Source organism: Balaenoptera ricei, chromosome 18 (genome assembly GCF_028023285.1).
Source record: "Balaenoptera ricei isolate mBalRic1 chromosome 18, mBalRic1.hap2, whole genome shotgun sequence".
Classification (NCBI taxonomy): Eukaryota; Metazoa; Chordata; class Mammalia; order Artiodactyla; family Balaenopteridae; genus Balaenoptera; species Balaenoptera ricei.
Genome location: NC_082656.1, coordinates 8112682 through 8126967, shown reverse-complemented (window position 1 = coordinate 8126967; position 14286 = coordinate 8112682). Strand labels below are relative to the sequence as shown.

Below are 14286 nucleotides of genomic sequence, written 5' to 3'. Positions count from 1 at the left end.
TTAGTGTAAAATAAGAGATGACTCCCTTCTGGGGGCCCAGCCTTACTTTGATGTTAAAGTATTTTTATGGCCTTTTATCGTCTACCCAAATCTAGGCAACAGCGATGTTGTCCTCTGCCAAAGGCAGGATAACTTCAAACACTCTGGAGGAGCCTGGAGCCCTGCCCTGGTTCCAACCCAAGCCGATCACTCAGATGAAGGGGCTCACGGAGGGGCTTGTGGACAATCCACACCCAGGCCGTGGGCGCTTCACGGAGGGAGCTGGGTGGGGCGGTGTGTTCTGGCCCCTTTATCACCATCTTAAGCCTGTAGTGATACCCAATCCTAATTCTGCATCATTTGGGGCTGGTTTATAGCGACATGTAACTGCAGTTTTGTCATGTCACTCAAGGCACTAGGAGGTCAACCCCTCCAGATTGTCCAGGAGAACATTAAAGAACAAGCAAGCATAGTGTCTAAAAAGACCTTTCCCCCTCAGGAACTGTGCCAACAGTACAGGTTCTCTCCCACTGTTGCAGTGTGTGTGTGTCTGTGTGTACATATATTCCTCTTTGAAAATGCAACGCACAGACTTCTCTATCAATGACTTGAAAATAACAGACAACAGCTGAGGTAGTGAATACATTTTTCATTATGAGGAAGGATTGTTAACCACCCAGCTGAGTCCCGGGGTCTTCAGGCCCATCCTGGGGACTGGTCCAAGGATCTCCCCTAACAAGTAGGTTCATTCTAAAAGTTCTGGACAGTCTCAGGTGAGATCAAAGCGAGGTCACTGGCTGAGAAAGTAAAGGGGGTGGGCTCGAGGAGAAGGCTTAGGAATAACGGGAAATGTCTGAGATTGCCTTTCTAGGAAATAGAATAGGAATTCCAACAGCTACATGCTACATCTTCAACAAAAGAAATGACTCCGGGCTACACCTCCGCAGCTCTCAGTGCCACTCTGCTCTCTTCTCAAGTGCACAACAGGGTAACTACAGTGCTTACCTTATGGGGCCAATATCCCTAGAAACATGATATATAGTTCTCACCTGGCACATGGCAGATGTTGGGGTTTTTTAGGATGGAAAGTGCTAGGACAACACTGTGCACGGCATGTATGTTTTCCTTTGACATGCGAGGAAGCTGTCCTTCTATTACTTACACAAAGCGGTAGAAAAGAATGAAATGTGGTGGCACAGGAAGAGTCCACACCGTCTGTACAAAACTCAGGCACAGGAGTGAGGGGCGGTCCATCACCTCTGTCCCAGATGTAGAGAGCGATCTGTCACACAGGAAACTGGCATTAATGAAAGCTCTTAACCAGCACCACAGGTCCACAAAGGTATGAAACATCTCAAGGGCATGCAGACCTTACCTTCTCTAGAGAATATTAAATTGAACCACATCAATATGTCATCATTCAACAGGATTTTTTGGGTTTTTTTTTACTTACAAAAATAGTAATTCCATGTGGAGCAATCTAATCTTTTATTAACTGTAAACAATTAATTAAGAATCAGTATTCTGACCTCCAAAAAATTCCAAATTGTCGTAAGCAATTTTAGGGAAGCTATTTTAGGGATTCTAAAACATCACAGAGAAAGATAAAAGGAAATATCATGACTCTGGTTTCCTGCAGGATGGTAATTACATACCCTGAAAAACCGACTGGCTGAAAATACCTAAAAATATTGGGATAAAATATTTTTAAAACTATTTTAAATGTATTGCTAACTTGGCACAAAAATGTGGAGCTTATGAGGACAAAAATGGAAAGTGAGAACCTGGGAAAAAGGCCACTGAGGGTAGTTTTCCCCAGTAGGTATCAGCTGGGCTCTGAGGATGCCAAGGTTCTGATGCATGTTAAGAAAATAAAGCCCGTGACCCGCCCAAGGTGGGGCGTGTCTAACAGCAAAGCCCCACAACTGGCACTAGATGGAGGGAAAAATCATCTCCAGATGTCCTGAGACTCTGTAACCAAAAGCCAGGGCTCCCTCATTTGTCACCTACGTGTTCCAGAAACACCTCAGAGTAATTTAAAGTGGCCCTAAGTCAGCCTGAGCCTCTAGCAGCAGGCAAAAACTAATGCAAATCCTTCCTGAGGAGCCCACAACCTTAATATAGGACTCGGGGGACTGCCACAGTTCCCAAGGAGCAAAAGTATGCAGAAAAATCACAAAAAGTAGTACAAAGAGATGAGATGATGGGCAAGAGCCAGCAGACACAGCTTGCTCAGGCCCAAAAGACTTCAGGGATTGCAATGATCAAGCACAGAATAGAAAATTACTGTTTCATATATTTTTATAAAGAAAAGAAAAACTTTAAAACATGAGCAAAATTTCTGAAAGATTGTACAAGAGAGCAAATTTGAAAAAGAAGTATCTAGAACTTGTAGATGTGAAAAATATAATGCTTAAAATGAACATTTTAATGGTGAGGATAAACAGCATATTAGACACAGCTGAATAAAAACTAGGGAACTAAAAGATGATGTCCTCCAAGTTATTTGAAATGTAGCCCAGCAAGAAACAGAGATGGGGACTGTAAAAGAGAAGTTCAGACCTCTAGCATATATCTAAAGTTCCAGAAGGAGATAACAGAGGGGATGAGAAAATAGCTGAAAAGACAATGGCTGAGAATTTTTTTTAAATGTAATTAAAAAAAAATAGGATTGCTTAACAATCCTATTATAGAAAGGCCCAATGAATGCTAAGCAGGATTAGAAAAAAAGAGTCTGCACCTAGACATATATACACCATAGTGAACTGCAGAACACCAAAGACAAAGAACAATCTTAAAAGCAGCCAGAGAAACGGCAGATTACTGACAAAGGAACCATGCAAGAGTGGTGGTTGACTTCCTAACACAACAGCAGTAACAGAAGCCAGAGCACAGGGGAACAACAGTATTGTGATGAGAGAAAATGTCTCACAACCTAGAATTGTACACACAACGCAACTATGTCTCAAGAACAAAGTTGAAATAAATTATTTTTAAAGAAAAAAAAAACAGAATTTGAATAGTGAGCACAGACATGGCAAATACAGGGTTAAGCTAATAGTGAGCACAGACACGGCAAATACAGGGTTAAGCTAATACAAATGATTTAACTGTATAAGGTAAGGACAGTATCTGAGTTGTGGGGTTGAAAAAAAAGACAGAACAAAAATACTGGACAAAAGAGCATAAAAACTGGGAGAGGGATAATCAGAGTTATGCTCAGGCCCTTAGATTTTTAGGCTGTTGATTAATTGGCCATTTACTGTACATGTTAAAGTACAGTAAGTTGCCTGCAATACGAACAAGTTCCATTCCAAGAGCGAGTTCCTAAGTCCAATTTGTTCGTAAGTCCAACAAAGTTAGCCTAGGTACCCAACTAACACAATAGGCTATATAGTACTGCACTGTAACAGGTTTATAATACGCTCGCGTCTTTGAAAGTTCACAACTTGAAGGTTCGTATGTAGGGGCTTACTGTATTTAAAATAACCATTAAGAAACAGACATTGAGAATGAACTTCAAAAATAACAGAGGAGGGGAAAAAAATGGAATAAAAATTTTAAAAATCTAAAAGAAAGCAAGGAAATTTTCAAAAGAAAAAAATGGGAGACAAAGGATAAAATAAAGTGTTAGTAATCATGGAAAATGTAAATGTAAATTTGCTATATGGTTTGAAGATAAAGATTGTCAAACTGGGAGAAAAAAACAAACACGTCCTCTTTAAGAGAGACGCATCAAAAGAGGACACAAAAGAATTGAAAGAAAAAAATGAAAAACAATGATGAAGCCAACACCAAAAGAAAGCTAGTATAGAAGTGTTCTATCAACAAAATAAATGCTTAGGCAAAGAGCATTACTAGAGATAAAGATAAATTTACCGAGAGGAGGTAACAATTCTAAACTTGTATGCATCTAATTAACATAGCCTCAGAGTATAAATAGCAAGAGTTGGCAGTTCCACAAAGAGACACTGTCACCACTATCATGGAAGATTTTCACATTCCTCCCTTAGTAAATGACAGATCAAGCAGACAAAACCAAAGTAGGAGAAGGGAGAGAGGGAGGAAATAAAATATGTGAAAAGCACAATAGATTAACTGATTGATCTATGTCTTCTTTAATAGACATAAAGAGAATATTATACCCCCCCAAATTAGAGCACATACATCCTTTTCTCCATTTATGAAAAGTGAACATGAACTAGGCCATAAAGCAAGCCTAAAAATATTTCAAATGACTGTTATATAGACCAATCACACTAAGTTAGAAATCAATAACAAAACACAATAACAACACACAAATATACTGAGTCACAATGAAAAATGTATTTTTTAAAGTCGGTCACAGTCAAAAAACAGTTTAAAAGCTTCTGCCCTAGAGAAACTCTTGTAGATGATCATCATGACACAGGTCAAAAATATTCATAGAAGTGGTGACTGCAATAGCAAAAACCAGTAGCAACCCAGAGGCCCACTACCAGCAGACTGGGCAAATACCCTGTGGTATGGTCCTGGGAGAGACAGTTATACAAAGTGACAATAGTTCATTAAAGCCACACGTATCAACACGGATGACTTTCAAATTAGAACATTATTCAGGGTACAGTTCTGTTTATATAAAGGCCAGAAGGATGCAAAACTACATATTATTCAGAGATACATTCATATGTTATAAAATATGAAGAAAAGGGGGAGAGGGGGAGAATTCAAGAAAGTCGTTGACTCTCTTTAGAACAAAGGGGGACCCCCCTGGGGAGATACTTACAGGTAGCCTCCAAGCAACTGATCAAGTTCAATCTCTTAAGCACAGATATTCTGACTGATCTTTATACCTTTCACGTATGTTGGAGGGTTTTTTTGTATGTTATTCAATGTTTCATAGACTCCCAAATCTGCGTATCTATACCTGAGCTGACTTTTCATTAAAAATATCTAGACAGACCCTGGCTTTCAACTAGTCATTCTTTCCCTTCTGTGGAAAAGAATGAGTTTTGACATGAATATTTCTCCTCAAATAACCTATTTCATCATTTAAAAATACTCCCCAAATTAAAATCTTGTGAGTGCCCTTTTCGCTCCTGGCAGGCTGCCAGCACTGCTGGACTGAGTTACGATTGGCCCCAATGTCCTAAAATACAGATTCCTACAGAGGGAAAGGCAGTTCTGTTTCAGGCAGTCAGATGTACCCATGAATGAAATGCACAAAGAGACCTTCTTGATGATGATTCAGGAGAGATCAATGGATTAAGGACGGGACGCCTGCCACCTGCCTCCAGGACGACTGGTCACAGATATCCACTAAATGCCAGGGTGCTGGGGGACCAGCTGGCCCAATCCTGGTCCACAGGGTCCAGCACAGAGTCGTGTCGAAGGCATATGTGCAACCAAAGCACAAAATAAGACCAGAGGTATTTTACTGACATTTTTGCATGTTTTTAAAAATCCATCTCTGGACCCGTCCACCTAGCTTAAAAACAAAGGATGAAGAATCACAGACACAACTGTTTTCTCCACTGTTCCTTCTCCACCTACGTGACCAAAATGGGCTTAAAGAGGAAGGCCCTCACAGACTGTAGCATGTGCAGTTTCCTTGTTGGGAGAATATGGATGTGAGTGGCGGAGGGGATGCACCTTTCAGGAAACACGAGACACCTTTTGTATCAAAAAACACGAATTCTTGATTACAAAGACTTTTAACCAAACAAATCATGACCTACCTCATGTTTTAAATCTATTGTAAAGTCGGATTTCAGGGACTCGCTCTTTAATCTCTTGGTAAGCCTAGAAAACAGAGACAACTGGAGTTTTTTGAAAAAAACAAAAAAAGCATCAAACAAGAATAACACATTCTTGAGACTTTCTAATGTTTGAAAACAAATAAAAATATAAATTTTAAGATAAAAATAAGAGTTTAATTTCCTTGAGGCAAAGGACTATGAAAACACAATTATTTGTGGACCAGGACACAAATGCAAGGCTTGTTGCAAATGTAGTGTTCTTTATTCAACATCTGGAAAATAACATAAAACACAATACGATACAATAAATGTCTTTTAAAAAGCCACGGAGTGTGCTGACTCCCGATAATCCTTGACCAAATAATGACAGAGAAAGAAAAAGAAAAGAAAAAAGCTTGCCTGATAGAGAAACAGAAGTTGCTACTTTTCAGTCTCCTACTTTTAATGACCCTATGAATTACAGTTTGTGGAGTTTCCTGGGGGAGAGAGCATGTGGTTTCAGGAAAGAATAACAGTTTCAAGTCATTTTCTTGCTTCAGAAAAGCCATAACGGCTCTTTTCAACACAGAAGAAAGGCCCAGACCCCTGGGCCCGGGCTCCTGAGCGCGCACCGGCCGCCCCCGAAGCACGCTCCTGGCCACACAGATGCCCAGCTCGCCCCGACCCAACCTCTACCTGACAGCCTTTTCTCCGAGACCGAATTCAAGGGTGTCCAGACTTGCCCACGAGAATAAATGGAAACTTCCTTTGCCCCCAGAGTGGGAAGCACAGCCCCGTTCATCACACACGGCGAGCCCCCTGCGCACTCCTCCTGCTCTGAACCCCCAGAACAGCGCCCACCACCCGGGCCCAAACGAGCACTCGGTGAGCGGTCTGCAGGGATGGGGGCGAATCGCAATACATTCCTCCATTCCAGGCTGAGTGAGGTAGAACGACGTGCTTATTACCAAGACCACTGAACCGCCACAGGGTTTACGTTTATTACAGGGCTACAGACGGGACCCTCATTTCAATTACGAACCTCCTAATAAATATTTTAACTACAAAGAAATAATAGTAATTTTAAAAGGAAAACTAGTAATCAGTTTCAAAAGTCCTTGCTGAGTTTTTAGCCTGGTTGAGCCACAGACATTACTTTAAAAATTCATCTCTAATCGGAGGAAAGATAAAGCAGGACACAGGTTATAATTTACGTGTAGTCATGAAGCACCGGCCCCACGGTTGATACGAATGTGGCTTGACGGCACACAGCTCTGAAAGAACCCCCATGGAACCTGTGCCGCATTCCCACTTAGTACCTGCCCACCGGCCCATGAGCAGGGGTGGGTGAGGATACTGCATAAAGAGACGGCATTCTCAGAACATTCCTGACATATATTAAGAGAAAAACCTGCCCTGGCGTGGAATCTTGTCCACCTTGAACTCTGCTCGGTTGGAGCCAGTTTTCATGAATAAACTCTTTCAAGGTAACTGGGGGATTTGGACTCATGCCAAGTGCCTTCAAAATCTGAGCTGACCACATTCAGACACCAAAGACAAAAAAAAAAAAAGAGAAGTCATACCTGGGCTTATCGCCACAGACAAGGAACACAGAATTGTGGTCAGGATCCAATGGCATGTGACATCCACTGTCAGATGGCCACACCGCCCACACCCCTTCTTAGCAGACAATAAACACCTCTGAACTGTCACCCTAAACATGCTCTCTACTCTTCCTGACTTTTTAAGTTTCTTTCTCATTCAATTCCTGTACATTTTTCTCTGAGGGAAACCAGAGAAAAATGTGACAGCCACTGATAGAATCTCTTTAAGAGGAAAGAATCTCTTTAAGATGAACACTGACTGATTGGAAACAAATCAGTATGTACACTGACATCTGTAAGTGGCTACGTTTAGCAGCCTGTGGAATCTGCCAGAACCAGTGATGGTTACTTACGAACTTCGCATGGATGAGTCAGCTTCATGGGACACCCGGGGCCTAACCCAGTCACCTTGCAAACAAGTCCCAGTTCTAAAAGTGTGCAGGGGGGCATTCACCCTACTTAAAAGGCCAGTCCTAGTGGTGGGAACTAGGTTTCATTTTTCTATACACCAAGCAAGGGCCATACCCAAGGGCTTTTCAAATGCTAATTTCAGGAACCAAGAATGCCAAAAAAAACAAGGCCAGAAATCCCAACTACTTTGCGAAAATATTTCTTCACTAAATATTCAGTTCCTGGCAAATAAGAATTTGACATTCAGCTTTCCTATTTTTAGAAGGTACTAAGTCATGTCCCAATAACAGTTCTAATGACACAACCAGCTAGACTGGAAACTTGCAACAAATATAGGGCTCCTTCAACTCCATACCAGGAAAACTTCCTACCTGACTTTTCTAGTCCCACTTGTGAGACAGTCAACAGAGCAAGATATTGCAGGAAATCTAGATAAGGTTTTCTGATGGAAAAACAACAGGGGAAACCAGTAACAGTGTCCTGTAGTAACACCTATTCGAAGAAATCATCTTACTGAAAAATCAATGAGCGTTTCTCCAAAGATGCAGTTTTTTTTTTTTTTTTTTTTTTTTTTTTTTTTTTACTCATGCTATTGTTAGGAGATCACATAGCTGGAGCACTGGGAAATGCTGGGCAGTGTTTATTCAACACTCACTGATGCAGGGTTGCTAGCCCCAAAAATATTTTCGGTGAGAAAGTCTAAGAAACTGAGTGTCATAAAGTGTCTTTAAGTAACCAGTTTTTCTGGTGACTTGAGCAGAAGAAATACTTGAGTATTTACTTGAATAACTATAAATCGTTGCCCTACCTACCAAGTGAGCCATAAAGTCAAGGAAAGGAGACACAGGGAATCAACACTCCCGTAGTGGGCACTGTTGGTTACCCACATGATACAGAGCCTCTCCTTCCTTCCTCTAAGAGAATTCTGATTTTGATTAATTATTCAGGCCAATAAAGGGGCTCCAGGGTCAGAATTAGTTTGATCCCAGCCGATGCACTGAAGTTCGCTGGCAGCTGTTAATGGTGCAGAGGCTGGTATAGGCCTGAAGTTGTCCCAGTTGACTTTAATTGGACAGGATCCACCTAGAGACTGGGGATAAGCACTTTCATTCCATGGTTAGAGGCTCTCTCCTGCTGTACATAAATAAGAAGTTCATAGGAGTAGGGGCAAGATGGCGGAAGAGTAAGACGCGGAGATCACCTTCCTTCCCACAGATACAGTAGAAATACATCTACACGTGGAACTGCTCCTACAGAACACCCACTGAACGCTGGCAGAAGACGTCAGACCTCCCAAAAGGCAAGAAAATCCCCATGTACTTGGGTAGGGTAAAAGAAAAAAGAAATAACAGAGACAAAAGAATAGGGACAGGACCTGCGCCAGTGGGAGGGAGCCGTGAAGGAGGAAAGGTTTCCAGGCACTAGGAAGCCCCTTTGCGGGCAGAGACTGCGGGTGGCAGAGGGGGGAAGCTTCGGAGCCGCGGAGGAGAGCGCAGCCACAGGGGTGCGGAGGGCAAAGCGGAGAGACTCCCGCACAGAGGCTCGGCGCCAACCAGCACTCACCAGCCCGAGAGGCTTGTCTGCTCACTCGCCAGGGCGGGCGGGGGCTGGGAGCTGAGGCTCGGGCTTTGGTGCTAGCCGGGAGGGAGTCCGGGAAAAAGTCTGCAGCTGCCGAAGAGGCAAGAGACTTTTTCTTGCCTCTTTGTTTCGCGGCGCGCAAGGAGAGGGGATTCAGAGCGCTGCCTAAACGAAATCCAGAGACGGGTGCGAGCCGCGCGGCTATCAGCACGGATCCCACAGCAACAGGGGCGCAGAGGGAAAAACGGAGAGATTCCCGCACGGAGGCTCAGCGCCAAGCAGCGCTCACCAGCCCGAGAGGCTTGTCTGCTCACCCGCTGGGGCGGGCGGGGCTGGGAGCTGAGGCACTGGCTTCGGTCAGATCGCAGGGAGAGGACTGGGGTTGGCGGCATGAACACAGCCTGAAGGGGTTGGCGTGCCGTGGCGAGCCGGGAGGGAGCCGGAGAGGAGGTCTGCAGCCGCCGAAGAGGCAAGAGACTTTTTCTTGCCTCTTTGTGTCGCGGCGCGCAAGGAGAGGGGATTCAGAGCGCCGCCTAGACGAACTCCAGAGGCAGGCGCGAGCCGCGGCCATCAGCGCGGACCCCAGAGACTGGTAGGAAACGCTAAGGCTGCTGCTGCCGCCACCAAGAAGCCTGTGTGCGAGCACAGGTCACTCTCCACACTGCCCCTCCCGGGAGCCGGTGCAGCTCTCCACTGCCAGGCTCCCGTGATCCGGGGACAACTTCCCCAGGAGAACACACGGCACGCCTCAGGCTGCTGCAACGTCACGACGCCTCTGACGCCGCAGGCTCGCCCCGCCTCCTCCGTACCGCTCCCTCCCCCGGCCTGAGTGAGCCAGAGCCCCCGAAGCAGCTGCTCCTTTAACCCCGTTCTGTCTGGGTGGGGAACGGACGCCCTCAGGCGACGTACATGCAGAGGCGGGTCCAAATCCAAAGCTGAACGCTGGGAGCTGTACGAACAAAGAAGAGAAAGGGAAATCTCCCCCAGCAGCCTCAGAAGCAGCGGATTAAAGCTCCACAAACAACTTGATGTGCCTGCATCTGTTGAATACCTGAATAGACAATGAATCATCCCAAATTCAAAAGGTGGACTTTAGGAGCAGGATATATTAATTTCCCCTTTTCCTTTTTTTATGAGTGTATATGTGTATGCTTCTGGGTGAGATTTTGTCTGTATAGCTTTGCTTTCACCATCAGTCCTAGGGTTAGGTCCGTCCATTTTTTTTTTTTTTTTTACTTAAAAAAATTTTTTTTTCCTAATATATGCTTTCTTAATAATTTTTTCCGTATTTTCTATTTTTAGAAATTAAAAAATTTTTTAATAAGTTTTTTCATATTTTGTATTTTAAAAAATTAAAATTTTTTCTTAATAAATTTTTTTCTTAAAAATTTTTTTCTTATTTTTTACTATAAAAAATTAATAAATCTATTTTTAAAAATTAAAAAAAAATTTTTTCTGAATACATTTATTCTTAATAATTTTTTTCTTATTTTTTATTATAATAGCTTTATTTTATTTTATTTTATCCTCTTTTTATCTTTCTATTTTTTTCTCCCTTATATTCTGAGCTGTGTGGATGAAAGGCTCTTGGTGCTCCAGCCAGGCATCAGGGCTGTGCCTCTGAGGTGGGAGAGCCAACTTCAGGACACTGGTCCACAAGAGACCTACCAGCTCCACGTAATACCAAACGGCAAAAATCTCTCAGGGATCTCCATCTCAACATCAAGACCCAGCTTCACTCAACGACCAGCAAGCTACAGGGCTGGACACCCTATGCCAAACAACTAGCAAGACAGGAACACAGCCCCATCCATTAGCAGGGAGGCTGCCTAAAATCATAAGGCCACAGACACCCCAAAACACACCACCAGACGTGGACGTGCCCACCAGAAAGACAAGATTCAACCTCATCCACCAGAACACAGGCAATAGTCCCCTCCACCAGGAAGCCTACACAACCCACTGAACCAACCTTACCCACTGGGGACAGATACCAAAAACAATGGGAACTACGAACCTGCAGCCTGTGAAAAGGAGACCCCAAACACAGTAAGATAAGCAAAATGAGACGACAGAAAAACACACAGCAGATGAAGGAGCAGGGTCAAAACACACCAGACCTAACAAATGAAGAGGAAATAGGTAGTCTACCTGAAAAAGAATTCAGAATAATGATAGTAAGGATGATCCAAAATCTTGGAAATAGAATTGACAAAATGCAAGACACATTTAACAAGGACGTAGAAGAACTAAAGAGGAACCAAGCAACGATGAAAAACACAATAAATGAAATTAAAAATACTCTAGATGGGATCAATAGCAGAATAACTGAGGCAGAAGAAAGGATAAGTGACCTGGAAGATAAAATGGTGGAAATAACTACTGCAGAGCAGGATAAAGAAAAAAGAATGAAAAGAACTGAGGACAGTCTCAGAGACCTCTGGGACAACATTAAACGCACCAACATTCGAATTATAGGGGTCCCAGAAGAAGAAGAGAAAAAGAAAGGGACTGAGAAAATATTTGAAGAGATTATAGTTGAAAACTTCCCTAATATGGGAAAGGAAATAGTTAATCAAGTCCAGGAAGCACAGAGAGTCCCATACAGGATAAACCCAAGGAGAAACACGCCAAGACACATATTAATCAAACTGTCAAATATTAAATATAAAGAAAACATATTAAAAGCAGCAAGGGAAAAACAACAAATAACACACAAGGGAATCCCCATAAGGTTAACATCTGATCTTTCAGCAGAAACTCTGCAAGCCAGAAGGGAGTGGCAGGATATACTTAAAGTGATGAAGGAGAAAAACCTACAACCAAGGTTACTCTACCCAGCAAGGATCTCATTCAGATGTGATGGAGAAATTAAAACCTTTACAGACAAGCAAAAGCTGAGAGAGTTCAGCACCACCAAACCAGCTTTACAACAAATGCTAAAGGAACTTCTCTAGGCAAGAAACACAAGAGAAGGAAAACACCTACAATAACAAACCCAAAACATTTAAGAAAATGGGAATGGGAACATACATATCGATAATTACCTTGAATGTAAATGGATTAAATGCTCCCACCAAAAGACACAGACTGGCTGAATGGATACAAAAACAAGACCCATATATATGCTGTCTACAAGAGACCCACTTCAGACCTAGAGACACATACAGACTGAAAGTGAGGGGATGGAAAAAGATATTCCATGCAAATGGAAATCAAAAGAAAGCTGGAGTAGCAATTCTCATATCAGACAAAATAGACTTTAAAATAAAGAATATTATAAGAGACAAAGAAGGACACTATATAATGATCAAGGGATCGATCCAAGAGGAAGGTATAACAATTGTAAATATTTATGCACCCAACATAGGATCACCTCAATACATAAGGCAAATACTAACAGCCATAAAAGGGGAAATTGACAGCAACACAATCATAGTAGGGGACTTTAACACCCCACTTTCACCAATGGACAGATCATCCAAAATGAAAATAAATAAGGAAACACAAGCTTTAAATGATACATTAAACAAGATGGACTTAATTGATATTTATAGGACATTCCACCCAAAAACAACAGAATACACATTTTTCTCAAGTGCTCATGGAACATTCTCCAGGATAGATCATATCTTGGGTCACAAATCAAGCCTTGGTAAATTTAACAAAATTGAAATCGTATCAAGTATCTTTTCCGACCACAACGCTATGAGACTAGATATCAATTACAGGAAAAGATGAGTAAAAAATACAAACACATGGAGGCTACACAATACACTACTTAATAACGAAGTGATCACTGAAGAAATCAAAGGGGAAATCAAAAAATACCTAGAAACAAATGACAATGGAGATACGACGACCCAAAACCTATGGGACGCAGCAAAAGCAGTGCTAAGAGGGAAGTTTATAGCAATACAAGCCTACCTCAAGAAACAGGAAACATCTCGAATAAACAACCTAACCTTGCACCTAAAGCAATTAGAGAAAGAAGAACAAAAAAACCCCAAAGCTAGCAGAAGGAAAGAAATCATAAAGATCAGGTCAGAAATAAATGAAAAAGAAATGAAGGAAGCAATAGCAAAAATCAATAAAAACTAAAAGCTGGTTCTTTGAGAAGATAAACAAAATTGATAAACCATTAGCCAGACTCATCAAGAGAAAAAGGGAGAAGACTCAAATCAATAGAATTAGAAATGAAAAAGGAGAAGTAACCACTGACACTGCAGAAATACAAAAGATCATGAGAGATTACTACAAGCAACTCTACGCCAATAAAATGGACAACCTGGAAGAAATGGACAGATTCTTAGAAATGCACAAACTGCCGAGACTGAACCAGGAAGAAATAGAAAATACGAACAGACCAATCACAAGCACTGAAATTGAAACTGTGATTAAAAACCTTCCAACAAACAAAAGCCCAGGACCAGATGGCTTCACAGGTGAATTCTATCAAACATTTAGAGAATAGCTAACACCTATCCTTCTCAAACTCTTCCAAAATATAGCAGAGGGAGGAACACTCCCAAACTCATTCTACGAGGCCACCATCACCCTGATACCAAAACCAGACAAAGATGTCACAAAGAAAGAAAACTACAGGCCAATATCACTGATGAACATAGATGCAAAAATCCTCAACAAAATACTAGCAAACAGAATCCAACAGCACATTAAAAGGATCATACACCATGATCAAGTGGGGTTTATCCCAGGAATGCAAGGATTCTTCAATATACGTAAATCAATCAATGTGACACACCATATTAACAAATTGAAGGAGAAAAACCATATGATCATCTCAATAGATGCAGAGAAAGCTTTCGACAAAATTCAACACCCATTTATGATAAAAGCCCTGCAGAAAGTAGGCATAGAGGGAACTTTCCTCAACATAATAAAGGCCATATATGACAAACCCACAGCCAACATTGTCCTCAATGGTGAAAAACTGAAACCATTTCCACTAAGATCAGGAACAAGACAAGGTTGCC

The 14286-nt window shown here is 42.1% G+C and overlaps 1 protein-coding gene across 11 annotated transcripts in view; it reads right to left on the bottom strand.

Moving 5' to 3' along the window:
* The window catches only part of B3GLCT (beta 3-glucosyltransferase), a 119244-nt gene that overhangs the window by 43139 nt on the left and 61819 nt on the right, over positions 1–14286 (bottom strand). For all 11 annotated transcript variants that reach the window (XR_009498758.1, XM_059903049.1, XM_059903048.1 and 8 more), the window contains exons 8-9: positions 5697–5760; positions 1142–1261 (exon numbers count right to left, since the gene is read on the bottom strand). Coding sequence is in view for 10 of the 11 variants with exons in the window: in XM_059903049.1 (XP_059759032.1) it covers positions 1142–1261; positions 5697–5760 (184 nt within the window). In the remaining variant the exon portion in view is untranslated. The remainder of the gene's footprint in view (positions 1–1141; positions 1262–5696; positions 5761–14286) is intronic.